The sequence below is a fragment of the Salminus brasiliensis genome, chromosome 20 (assembly GCF_030463535.1).
Source record: "Salminus brasiliensis chromosome 20, fSalBra1.hap2, whole genome shotgun sequence".
Classification (NCBI taxonomy): Eukaryota; Metazoa; Chordata; class Actinopteri; order Characiformes; family Bryconidae; genus Salminus; species Salminus brasiliensis.
Window position 1 is genome coordinate 31,853,062 of NC_132897.1, and position 13,685 is coordinate 31,866,746.

Genomic DNA, 13,685 nt, shown 5'->3' on the forward strand with positions numbered 1-13,685 from the left:
ATGGATGGAACGTGGGCTAGGTGGGCTCCAGGTAGGCATTAGCTCTGAATAAGCTTCCCAAATGGGCCCCAATAGTGCGGTGAATGGATCATCAGCTAATCCAGCTAATTTTGTTAGTATCGGGACTGACCTCCAATTCTAGTATCGGATTAGCGCATCCATAGTTACAACCCACCTTAATCTTGCATGGGTCCCATCTTGGCCCTATATGCAGTATACAACCTAGATGCTGGTCCCAGGAGGGGTTAAGCCCCTGGTGTGCGGCCAAAGTGGAACCTGAGGACAAACGATCTGGTTCCCAGTTGGGCTATTCATACAGGCCCCACATGGACATGTTAGATGGGTAGATAACATTAGGCTAGGCTGATTACATCAGGAGACTTTCCTAATAAGGAATGATGATTGTCTTCTTGGATAAACAGCCCAGTTTTGGTTAGTTTTCAACCTCACAACTGGCTTGATGGGTTTGTCATTTCACATAGCAAGTTGAGTTTGATGAAGCAGGTCACATTTGTGCTGTCTTGAATCCTGGCTAAATGCGTTGCCAAGCATTCCAAGCAATTCCAAGTGGGTTTGTACAAAGCTTTTTTTTTTGGACACATTGGTTTCTGTGTAGCTACAGATTTTTGTAGAGATTATTTAGATTTTATTTTTTTTGATTTATGGGGTTTAAACCAATCCAATTTTTTTTCTTCTCTCCCTTGCTGTCTAGCTCTCCCTGTGTATGGAGGAGCTTTTAGGCATCTCACATTTTTAAACAATTGTTTATAGACACAGGTCTGTTAGCCAAACATATTGGTTGAGCTTTTGGGTAAATGTTTTAGTACCCCACATTTTCCAAAAGTTTGTGGACACAGCTCTGTTAGACCAACCATCTTTTGAGCAAAAGTTTAGGCACCCCACATTTTACCACCTACGTATACCAGAGTAACACCTTAGCAACCACTAAGCTACACCATAGTGATTGCTCAGCAATCAACAGCTATTCTATCACAACACCACACCAACTACCTGGGGGATACCTTAGCCACCAGTGAGAACCACTGTAGCTGTACAACCATCCTGGATCCTTCTGGAAACAGTGCATGCTTATAGATGTTTCCTCTCCTAAATGTGTTGTAAAATGAATATTTATATATTTGTAGTCTTGCAATATACACCGATCAGCCACTTCATTAATAGCACCTCCTTCTTTCTACATTCATTGTTCATTAGATCAGCTCCACTTCCTATTTAGGAAAACTGTTCTTCAGTGATCAGGACCCCACAGGACTGACCACCACAGGGCTGGTAGTATTTGGGTGGCGAGTCATTCTCAGCACTGCAGTGACACTGGCAGTGGTGTGTGTTGCGCTGGTTGCAATGGATCCTCGTACTGGTCCTGTTCTGTTTCTAACCTGATTTTTATTGTCCCTGTATATCCCTAGGTCAACCTACGTGCATTTTTTGGGCGGCCGGGTCAGTGGTTTGAAGACAACGATCTGGACGGCGATAAGAACTCCATATTTCACGACCTGGACGGTTCGGTGAGCGGTTACCCCGACACGTATGTGGCCAGAGCTGACAACTTCCTTATCCGCCACCCAGAATGCGTGATCATGCCACAGTGGAACGGTTGTGTGTGCAGCGGTCGCTACGCTCAGGTAAGGAGATGCACCTGGACTTTTTGATTATAGAAAAATCTATGATTAGTACTGATACGTCAAAATATGCATTTCTTAAAAGGCAGTTAAGAGTTATTATTGTCAATTTCCTGTCCATGCTTTTAAACTACTAATGCCTATTTGCTTAAATTAGAGGATATCACCTGTATTTAAATTTTTAAGGAGTTTACATAAATCTGAAAAGATTGTTGCCAAATATGATATTACTAAGCTTTCTCTTCATGCTCTGTTCTTAACAGGTTTATATAAAGACTGCGGGTGTGCCCAACCTCAGCCTGACGATCACCAGGGATGAGTACCCTGACAGGCCAATGGTACTAAGAGGCATCAACAGCCAGGCGGCGTCCTCACAGCAGTACCAGCCTGTCCTGATGATGAGCAAGAGCTACACACTACACTGGAATGGCCAGGCCCCCAGAGAGATCGTCCTTTCACTCGTCAACTTCGACGTGTAAGCGCTGTGTTTTCTTTCTTTCTTTTTTATTTAAGAAAATAAGAATTGTTAGGGTTTTGCATATGCCATTTACTCTACAGTTTTTCTCAACATGGAAATTTGCTGCAAAAAACACCTTATTTTATTTCATTAGGGGTACACAATTAGAATCGAACAACATCGAAATCAGCTAATGTTTGGAGCAAACAACTAATCAGTAGTGTATTTTGTTTATGTAGCACTTTTGTTCCCCAAAGTGCTTTATATTACAAAAGTAACATAGAAAATAAATACATTTTTAAAAGTGTAGAATATTAATAATATTAATTTACACAGACTTGAAACGTGTTAGGCCAACCCTCAGATCATCATTTTATTATCAGATATCATTTAATTTGAATGAGCCAATCAAAACTATGCTAATATTATGCAAACGTGAAAGAGGGCCCTGTTTTTTCTTTTATTCCAGTTTGTTGTCTAAATTATTATTATGTGACCAGAACAGTCTACTCTTGTTTAGTTTAGGAAACTATTTTTTAAAAGTAGAAAAGGACAACCCTGAGTATGAGTAAGTTTTTAGAGTGGTCTTATTTATGGCAGATGTAAGGCCTCACAACAGACTTTTAGCAAATAAGCGATGCCTAATGCTTAGACTGAAAGGGAGTGCTTTATTGTTAAGCACTGCCTGCAGTGCTGAATTCATTTCGGCAGTGATAATTGTGGTGATTTTGGCTGTGGCTTTGAAAAACAAAGCAGTTAAAAAGTAATTATCGAGCACAGAAATGACAAAAATGTGTTTGTGTTAATTTGCTGCTGTTGCAGAGGAGACTGGGCTCTGTTAGGCCTCTGCTACCCGCCAGACACGGTGTTCCAGGTGATATCTGACATCTACAACCGGCAGAGCAACGTGTTTGACGGAATGGAGGACTACGGCTCCGTCTCCTCCCTGTCTGATCTGGAAAAACGAGCAATGGAGAGAAAGTACTTTTTCGACAAGTCCACTGGGTAAGAGTGCTTTGCAGTTACAGGACACGCTACATTGTTTACTTGTACAATACCCATTTGAAATCCTGAGTGTTGACCACTAATGATAAGCTATTAATTGTGTAAAACTACTGAGCTTTAAGCCTTAAATTAGCATGGATGTCACACACAGCATTACATAATATACCCCATTTTCCACCATGGCATCTGAGTATGGATAACAACCATAATGACACTCTGACACTCAAATTTGGTCAGAATCTGCCACCAGGGGGTGCTAAAACTCAGATTCAGATATAAATGAAGTCTAATTAATATTTATTTATTTCTGTTTACATGACATCCCCTAGGAATTGCCACTTGGATTTTTTTCCATTAATCATCAATTTTTTTGTCTGTATATTTGTCAGTTTCTTTGGTTGGTTGGTTGGTTTTCTTTTCTTTCAATCAAATATGTCAAAAAGTACATATTTGGTTATCTGAGTTTTAGAGAATATCACTAACTCCCCCTCTTGCGCTCTCACTCTCTGTCTGTCTCCAGGCTGTTGTGGCTCTATGCTCGTGCTCGACATGGCCGCAGCGGTCACAGCTACTGCTCTGTTCGTGGGTGTGAACGGGTGAAGATCACGGCAACCACCAGCACCAAACAAACCTGCAACTGCACAGCTGCAGCTTACCCTAAATACAGCCGAACCCCCAGCACCCCCCTGCCCATGCCCAGACTGGTCCAGTCCTGCAGCCGCTGTGGAGCCCCCCAGGTCAGACATGACTAGAGTTTCTCAAAACACTGGAGATCCATTCTCCTGCTGATTCTAAACTGTTTGCTCTTGTATATTTCAGGGGTGGGGTAGGATGGGGGCAGTAATTGGAGGTTTTTAAGAAAGATGCTGGTTAATGCTTAGTGTTTTTCCCTCTTACAGCTGGCCTTCTCAAGTGACCCATCAATCAGCTACCTCCAGACCCAAGTCAAGTCCCTCAGCATCACAGAGGAGCAGAAAAACGACACCCGAGCCTTCATCACTGTGAGTGGCACCACTTAAACCACTCACCACACCGCACTGAAGTTGTGCTCAGCATATAAGACATGTGTCTAACAAGTCACTGAATTCCCCTCTCCTGCAGGTGAACAACGAGCAGTTTGACCTCACCAAGGCCGGCTTCCTTGTGGTATCCGCAGACGCCTGCACTGGCAAGGTCACAAAGCATTCATTTTTCCCCAAACTGGACTCGCAAATGGAGCAACATTTCAAAGCTGGGATCCCAGTGCGGTAAGAGGGAAAGGGGAAGATGCAGAAGATAGCGGGGTGATCCTAAAGGGATACGGAATTGGGATAATCTGCTCTTTCAAGGAGATTTTAGTTTTATCAGTTACTCAGTCATATACTTAACAATCCATCACAGGATTAGCTAGGACTTTTTACATCACATCCACAAGTAAATGCCAGGAACACCAGCAAGCCATAGGCTGCATCCAATAACAACAAACCTTTACACACTTTTTAGCAGGTTACAGTGTGGTTTTGGGCCCAGCAATAGACTAACTGTTTAATGTATAAGCTAAGCTGCCGAAGCTGAAAAAATAGGCTTTCTGAAACTTTGAACCAACTGAAACTGTTTCAGAAAACGATTTAAACCTCTGATCACTGGTGTCCCCTGCTGGTCCTGCTGGGTTAATAAGCACATCTATACACTAGAATAGGAGATATTAGTCCATAACCACCTCAATAAACATTCCTATACACTAGAATAGGAGATATTAGTCCATAACCACCTCAATACACACTCCTATACACTAGAATAGGAGATATTAGTCCATAAACACCTCAATACACACTCCTATACACTAGAATAGGAGATATTAGTCCATAAACACCCTCAATAAACACTCCTATACACTAGAATAGGAGATATTAGTCCATAAACACCCTCAATAAACACTCCTATACACTAGAATAGGATATATTAGTCCATAAACACCCTCAATAAACACTCCTATACACTAGAATAGGAGATATTAGTCCATAAACATCCTCAGTAAACACTCCTATACACTAGAATGAGATACTCGTCCATAAACACCCTCAATAAACACTCCTATACACTAGAATAGGAGATATTAGTCCATAAACATCCTCAGTAAACACTCTTTCAAGCAGCGAGAAGCTGGTAAAAGAAGCAGTCTGAAAATTCCGCACTATGTACAGTGGACACACATCGTTTCAGTATGTTTTGGGGGTGCGAGATAATGTTGGTTTTACTTAAAGAATTTGTTCACTGGCACGTCTCTCTCTCTCTCTTGCCCACCAGTCTTTACTGCTCACTTTTATCCGGTTTTGTGTATTCAGTGATGGGACTCAGTAACTCTGAATGTTGCAGGACATGGCCTCATCCTCTCGCCCCATCTTTAATAAGTTTATGTGAAGTACATTGTTCAGAGTCTGCCATAATTTTTACATCACCAGTCTTACTCTGACTGGACTCACGTGGCACTAATGGTAACAGTAAACTAAACGATACGCCATTTAATGAGTACCGTTAAAAGCCTGAATGGATAGTTTGCTCTGTGTTATGTCCAGGTCTATCGTTCTGCTAGCTTCGAGAGGTCAGCCTGATGGATTTGCCAGCATCGCACAGTATCTGGTCCCACTGGGAGCAGCCAAGGTGGCAGATCTGCAGGGGAGAGGTTTGTTGTGTACACCCAGTGATGGTTCCCAGCTTGTCTTGGTTTATTCTCTTAGACTGAGAGCAAATTATGGATGTTTAACCAGCTGATGTTTGTAAGTTAGACACTGTTCTCTCAATCTCCAGGAAGTCTCGCCTTCTTTGGCTTCCGGGGCTCTTCGTCGCCCCAACCCTGGGCATCCCTCCTGCTCAGTCAGGGCGAGGAAGTGGTGGGCATGCAGGAGAAGTACATCCCCCTTTCCCTGCTGGAGTATGCCTGCCCTCCTCCCCCGGAGCCGCCAGCACGGAAAGATCTGGACCTGCTCAGGAGAGCCCGGAGTTGAAAAAGTGAACCTTTCCTCGAATGTGAACAAGCAATGAACGTAACGGACAACAGACTGAATGTGAATTTATGAACTTAATTTATTTATGGCCAAAAGAGAAAAAAGAAATGCGTTCAGGGGTGGGGTATTTTATACAGTGTGCAGGTGTGTGTTTGTGTGTGTATGTGAAAAAGAGAAAGAGAGCGCGAGAGCGAGCTAGAGAATGTGTATGTTTTGTCTCTCTGTTTGTATTTTGTCTGAGTCCACGGCACCATGTGCAGCACTTTCACAAAAACCCCTCACTGAACTGTTCACAGGAAGGATCTGAGCAAGTGGAAGAATTAAACGGCAAGGATCCTCAAAGGAATAGTTTGGCAAAAATCTCATGTACACCGTTTTCCAGTTAGCCCTTACCCTCTAGTCGATCAGCCAAGACATGTTTACGTTTAGCATGTTAGACAGTGAAGAGTTAATGAGATCAAACTTGGGTGGCTATTAACTTTGTGTTTGTTAGACTTGTAGCTCCAATTTTAATCTAAAGAAGCAAAATTTGGGCATCTCGGATGTCTTAGCTAGTCAACTTCATCTGAGGTCAGTGGAGAACTGTGCACTGAAACCCAGTCCTTTAAGGCTGACAAACAATCATTTCACCATCTAAAACAAGTAAGGAAACCAAGAGCTGATGAGATGCTGCACCAGTGGCGGTATGCTTTAGCAAGCAGCCAGGTTCAGTTTCAGATAACGTTTGAACCTTTTGAAAGCTGCAGTTAGTGCTACCTTAAAGGAATAGTTTGGCAAGATCTTCACCGACAATAAAACATCTAGGTGAATTGTTAGTGCAGCCATGTTTACATCATTTTTATGGAAAACAGGGTGTCAGCCGGCCTCAGAAATGTAGGCGCTGATGTCCCCAGTGCTGATTGCGGATATTAGCTTCCATTACTCCCAGCTATATTAGCCGTGTAGCTTAAATTCTGACGTTAGGCGCATTATTCGCACACATGTGTTCTGGCTGTGGGACTCCATCAGGACGAAATTCTGAAAGTTTGACTTTTTATAGTTTTGACTATTTCTCTAAGCTGACCCCAAAGTTAGCTCGCTAATGCTAGCTTTTCTGTTCTTCTCTCAGGAGTGTGTGAAGCCATTACTGGACTTAATACCTCGACAGCTTTCAAGTATTAAGGCTAAATGAGACAGCTCTCCTGTTTTACATATTTATTACTTTGTGTGCCATTTGGTGGCGGAGATCTAGCAATACTGTCCTTTATCAAACCAGTGCTGCTCACACTCATTTATACACAGGTAGTGTACAGTTTCATAGTGTTATGCATATGTTTCACTCTGCTGGATTTTCAGTGAATAAGGGGGAGCAGGTCACAAACCTGGCACAGGGTAAAATGTACCGTGTGTATTTTTTTGTAGGTAAACAGCTTCATGATCTCATAGTTTCCACCATCTTACAATTGGACAGATTTCTGTACCTGAAGGCTCTTTTTGTAGCGGTTTTTGTAGAAGTCATAGGATCTCCTTCTTGGTGGTTGTAATAAAAAGCACCTTCTTGACGTGAACAGTTCTTAGTGAGAGCCTCCACATGGCGAGGTTAGTTATGACTGAGCCACCAAAGACAAATAATGAGAGCTAATGGTATTTATTTTGATGCATATGTTTTTTTTCATTTGATGCAAAGCACCCCATGGACCTAGACCACATATTTTTAGCAGACTTAATTATCTGCACAGGGACACAATTAGTACTTCAGTGGTGCTTCACATCAGTAACACTGCGTGCCTTTCTTATGCGTTTAGGTCGGAAAGCTGAATTGTTCGTAAACACTAGGTGCCTAAAGTGATTTCCACTTATCTGTAGTGTTATTAATCTTGTTTTTTTTCCATAAAATAAATCAACAAATGCTAAAATGCACAGGTTGTGCCCCGCTCCCCCATACTGTTCATGCTAAGTCAGCTGTATGGGTTTTTTGGTTTGTTTGTTTGGGTGTTTTCTTTTTGTTTTTTTTACATTCTGCGTTGCAGACCTCTTTGTAGCTGTTTGGCAGTGTAGGTATTTCACTAAAATGCTACTTAAAACCAAACTTCAGGATCCACCAAGCCTATTTTGCTGTGTATATGGATCATGTACAACAGTGTCGTCACACCAAAGGTAAAAGTCCTTTCCTTTTTTCCATAGATCTTTACAGGTTTGTAGCCAAAACAAACAAGTATTTCTGAGGTTCATTATGGATAAAAAGAAAAATGCTAACGTGTGCATTTTTGTAGGACTTAGTGAATGATGGTAAATTGCCTATTTGTTAACCACTGTGTTGTTAAAAAGAGAGAGAGACAGAATTATCATAGGTGTTGATTGTGAAGTAAGTAATTGTGCTGACTGTATGGCGGAGTGTTGAAAGTTGTAAAAGGGGCTTGATACCAGTATACAAGTGCCTTCTTTTGCTTTTGTATGGATTTTTTTTTATATATATATATATAATTTGTTTAATTACTAATTTTCTGATTTCTGCAGTAAAACGTTTTCTGCTGAGGTTTGATATTCTGTGTTGATAAAGCATTGTACGTTGGGATAAAGTGGGGACCTTGTACTGATTTAGATTTACACAGTGGAATTTTTTAAATGCATGAATATATAGTAAAATGTACAGTAAAAATAAAATTCAGTGGGGAAAAAAACAAGAAATCTGAAAATACACAGTAAGAGAAATATTTTTTTTATGCAAAATGAAATAAATCTATAATCTAGTGGAATTTAACAAAAAACTACAAATATACAGTAAAAAGCTGTAAAAAATATAATACAGTATGAACAAATGCTAAGTGCTGTTTGAAAAAATGGATTAAAAGTATATATGTAATTATACAGTAAATGAGGTGACAAATATAATAGTGAACACTTTTATTAAGAAACTATAACAATACAACTAAAATACAGTAAAATGTTTAAACATGTACAATTAGAGCAATATGTTATTATTTGGAAAAAAAATGCACAGTAAAAATACACTACAGTAGCACCTAAGAAGCAAAAGTATAATACTGTAGAATTTGTGGGGAAAGACTCAGTAAAAGTGTAATACAGTGAAATTTAATACATTAATGTATCATTTGGATTTGTGAATAATACAAAGTAAAAGTGCTGGACAATAAGATTTGGGGGAAAAAATGAACAGTAAATGTATTGTACAGTAAGTATTAAACATTTGTCTTTTTGGCCCTCAGTTCACCCCAAAACATTTTAGCACCCTTTCTTTAATCAGAGAGGATCTGAAAGGGGCCGGGGCTGGTGTAGAGTTGATCCAGTGTAGTCTCAAAGGGACTGCAGTGTTTTCCCTGCTCCACTACACCTGATGCAACTTGCCAGCTTGTTATCAGGCTGTTCTTGCGGTGTTTAAGCAGGGAAAATGCCAAACAGGGGGGTTTCCATGGCCATCTGGATGTGAGGGAACCTGCAGGAGACAAACATTGCCACTTGGCAGCAGCTGGCACAGTGTAGGCCTTGGCACAAGCTACCACCAGAGGGCAGGGCTGTGTTTGTGCGTGTGTTTTTATTTATTTATATTTTTTCCCTTCATTTTTTTTGGGTAAATATTATGTTCTCTGTTTTCCCTCTATCTTACCTTTCTGCTCTTATTTAGCTCTCTCCATCTATCCCCTGCCCTGCTGCTCTCTCCCACTACATGACACTTGTAGATTCCCTGTGAATACAGGCTCGCAATTTTGACCAAATTACCTCCCGTATTACCTGCCAGCAGCGCGGAGGCCGCTGAGGGGTTTTTGATCTATTAAATCCAGTATGAATTCTGGCAGCCACTCTGTTACGCCTCTGTCAAAGCTTGTTCCTCTCATTCTGTGTGAGGGAAAAAGGCTCATGATGGCAGCTGCTTGATTTTCTACTTACATTCCTGTACGCACAGGCCAGAGCCGAATCAAGGTGGTTGGTTGCACCCTCTGTGTTCGATTATGTGCTATAAAGGAACGTGTTGATTTTAGTACATCTGAACAGAGTGGACTAGATCTGTGGGTGTCACATTATATCAAGTGTTGAGTGAATGTGTCCTTACCCTCTAGTTCTAGGGGGAAGCTGTGTGTGGGTGTGTGTATATGTATGTATGTATGTATGTATACACAAAAAATCTCCCCAACCCTTCCAGAAATCATTAGGCCACCTCCGAAGGCCTTGAGGGTTCCCCACTGGGGTCGTGCAGCTTTATGAATGCCACCCTACAGTAAAGCGCCAATGACCGAATTTTCTACCTTCTGTTTTATTCAAATGGGTGATTATATTGATGTGGCATAACAGATAAGCGCCACAGTCAGTGGCTTCTTTATGCTAATGTAGACCACAAGCTGTTTTTGCTCTTTGAGAGGAATTCTCAAAGAATTTTAATTTCCCTCAGAAACAGTCTAGTAGATAAGATTTGCAAGCATGAGGCTTTTCCTGGCTATAATTAAGGCCTCAAATCCAACAGTACAAAGCTCCACTAGAAGCTATTAAAGCAGAGGCACGCAGTGCGTCTTTCACGGATTACGGCCAAAATTGACTTCATTGTCAAGCAATTGGTTTAAGTCAGGCTGCTGCATTTTAAACATGACCAAGCGCTGTGGTCGTGTCTCAAACTGTGTATTTACTGACTTGCTCTCTGTGGAATGGTACTTTCAGGGCCCACATAATTGATAACTCTATTTTTTTTGGTTTATTGTAGTATGTCATTATTGTTAACACGTTCACCAGTCAGCCCCTAGTCTATATATGGAAACTAAGCTATTGCGATGTCACCAAGAACACCTCATTTACATATATCTGCTTATTCGTCTAGACGTTCATGAACTGCTGGAGTGCTAGACGGAACAATAAAAGGCAGCCAATCAGTACCGGTCAGAAAGGTTCATATGCCAATGACCGCTTCAGACCACTCTAGGCGTTCTCTGCCAACGTTCTCTTGGCATGGTTTTCCAACACTCCCAAGGAAGTTCCCAGAGGTGCTGAGCACTTGTTGGCCTGCTTTTCCTTCCCATGCTTAACCCCTCCTGGTCCCATCACTGACCCTGGTGGGCCTCCATATGTGGGGCCAACATGGACCCATGGACTTTCTGATTCCCAGTTGGACTGAACATAAAGGCCCCACATTGGGATGTTATCTGGGATTGTTCAAACCCCTATCCATACCTGGAGCCCTTCGAGCTTTAAGTATGTCTCGGCTTGAGAGGGGGGGAGCATCATCTGGATGTCCCCTGGGAGTCCCTCACTTTATGTAAAATGCCATGAATGGAAATATCACATGGCTCCCAGCCCCCTAAAGAGTGCACTACAAAGGTCATGCAATGATTGCAAAGGACGAATACCGAATGGCTCTCAAATGGTTGTGGTGCAGATGCAAACAAACTACACAGGCGAATGGTAGTTTGCTACTGTCAATTAAAACACCTCAACAAAATGACTAGCGCACTAAACAGTGCCCTATTTCTCCGAAAGGGAACCATTTCAAGTAGCAATGTGCGGGAACATCGAGGAGCAGTTGCTAAAATCCCACTCAAACACTGCTTGTAAAGCCTCATTAGGTATGTGGCCTTGCATAACAGCATTTCTCCGGAGAAGCGCAAGAGTATTATAACTCGTTTAAGACCAGCTAATGAGCTGTCTGTGGATAACCTCAAATGACTTTGAATTCAAGCGTGAATATGAGGTGAGGTGGGATACAGTATTATCTTTGCTTATGCGGCCTGGTCCCACACAATTAGTGGCTTTCTATGTGCAAACCCACGCTCTGGCGCATAGATAAGGAGCCTGATTAGCTTCCAGAGCTGGGTTTTAAGTTGGTGAAAGAAATAGTTGAGTCTTTTTGAGCTTTTTTGGACCAGCCCAAACAGAGTCCATCAGTTCTGCACTGGAGCGAGGAAGCTAAAGCAGCTAACAGGCGAACAACGCTCATGCTAACCATTAAATCATGACACACCTCAAACTCTGTCATGTGTTTATTTATTTATTTTTTATACATAGTCTTAAATAGGTTTAAGACGGATGGTTAGCCCAGTTTCAGCTGTTTTAGAGATGAAAGTAAAAATAAAATCATAACTGATTAATAACTGATCATCCGAAGCACTGGTACATGTTTCATCATTGTGATATTATAAAAAGGTAAAGGTGCATGTATTTGTCACTGTACAGCGAAATGTGTCCTCCGCATTTAACCCATCTGGTAGTGAACACACACACACACACACACACACACAGCAGTGGGCAGCCAACTCCAGCGCCCGGGGAGCAGAGAGGATAAAGGGCCTTGCTCAAGGGCCCAACAGTGGCAGCTTGCCGAGCCCGGGAATCGAACCCACAACCCTGTTGAGCCACCACTGCCCCCTATTATACTAATATTTTCCAAAACAATGAATAGAATATATAAAATATATTTTGTGAATTTACACTGATAGTAAAAATAATTATTTTAAATGAATTATTATTATTATTATTATTAAATAAATTTTCTACAGTCGTTGAATCCTAATATCATGACGTCATCTAATTTGAGCGGGAACGATGGAGGATAGTCGGCGGTTAGCTCTAGCTAACCCTAATTTGAGCGGGAAGACGTTCAGCGGACAGCCTTCAGAGCTAAGGTGGGTCATGTTTGCCTCAAATAATTCAGCTTCTTCTAAAAAAAGGAGTCTGTTTTCAGATATTGGAAATGACAGGACTTCTGCCGAAGCTTGAGAGACATTAAAGAAAACGTTTGAGGGGAGCATTAGCTTGGCTAGCGCTAGTTAGCTAGCGAGCTATAGCTAGGTTAGCGCCTGACTGGTGTTGACTCTCCATCGCTTTGAATAGATAATTATTAAAATATGTTTCTAGTGAATGATTTAAGGCGTTTTAGGAATGAGTTTCTATAGTTTCTGTGTGTTTAAGGCCAGTAGTTTTAGCTAGCTAGCTAGCTAGCTCCGTAAGCTAGCTATATAGCTATATGCTAGCATTTGGCTCTGTGGAAGAGCAGCTCCTCCCTCCCTCCCTCCCTCCCGTGCGCTCTCAGGCCGGAGCTCGTGAGGGTAACCGAGTAAACAACAGGTAATGCGGGCAGAAAGCTAGCTAGCTATCTACAGAGGTAAAGGCAAGGCTTATTTTACTGTCGTTAAATGAGTGAAATGAGCCTCAGTGTCTGTTCACACTGAGTCCGGAGCGGACGGCGACCGGCTCTGATGGGAAGCGCTGTCAGACTCCCGCCTGCTGCGGCTAACTCCGCACTGAGCTGGGTTTAACCGGCCTCGGAAATCTGCCACCTGCCACCTGCCTCCTGCCACCAGCAGGACGAAACAGTCCTCCTGTAAGGGGTTTAGCTGTTCCCCTACATCACCTCTCTGACTGGACTAAAGACCAGAGACCAGCCCTTACTGAGAGCTTCATTCTGGAGGAGCTCTGCTGTGTAGAACACACACACGTCTAAAACACACAGAAATATATATAAATATATATATATATATATATACACAAGCATCCACACACCCTGTTTTTCATTGATACCATCACAGTGAAACACTCACCACGCTAGAGATTGCCCTAGAGATTGCTGCAGCACCCAGGTATCGAACCCACAACCCTGTCATCTATAGCCCGAAGCTTTAA

At 42.0% G+C, this 13,685-nt stretch overlaps 1 protein-coding gene across 1 annotated transcript in view; it reads left to right on the plus strand.

Moving 5' to 3' along the window:
- Positions 1-8,776, plus strand: part of cemip2 (cell migration inducing hyaluronidase 2) — a 43,653-nt gene extending 34,877 nt beyond the window's left edge. Inside the window, exons 17-24 of the mRNA XM_072664727.1 lie at positions 1,428-1,643; positions 1,904-2,115; positions 2,920-3,102; positions 3,623-3,839; positions 4,002-4,103; positions 4,204-4,349; positions 5,658-5,764; positions 5,890-8,776. Of these exons, the coding sequence (XP_072520828.1) occupies positions 1,428-1,643; positions 1,904-2,115; positions 2,920-3,102; positions 3,623-3,839; positions 4,002-4,103; positions 4,204-4,349; positions 5,658-5,764; positions 5,890-6,086 (1,380 nt within the window). The 3' untranslated portion in view covers positions 6,087-8,776. The remainder of the gene's footprint in view (positions 1-1,427; positions 1,644-1,903; positions 2,116-2,919; positions 3,103-3,622; positions 3,840-4,001; positions 4,104-4,203; positions 4,350-5,657; positions 5,765-5,889) is intronic.
- Positions 8,777-13,685: the final 4,909 nt, after the last annotated feature.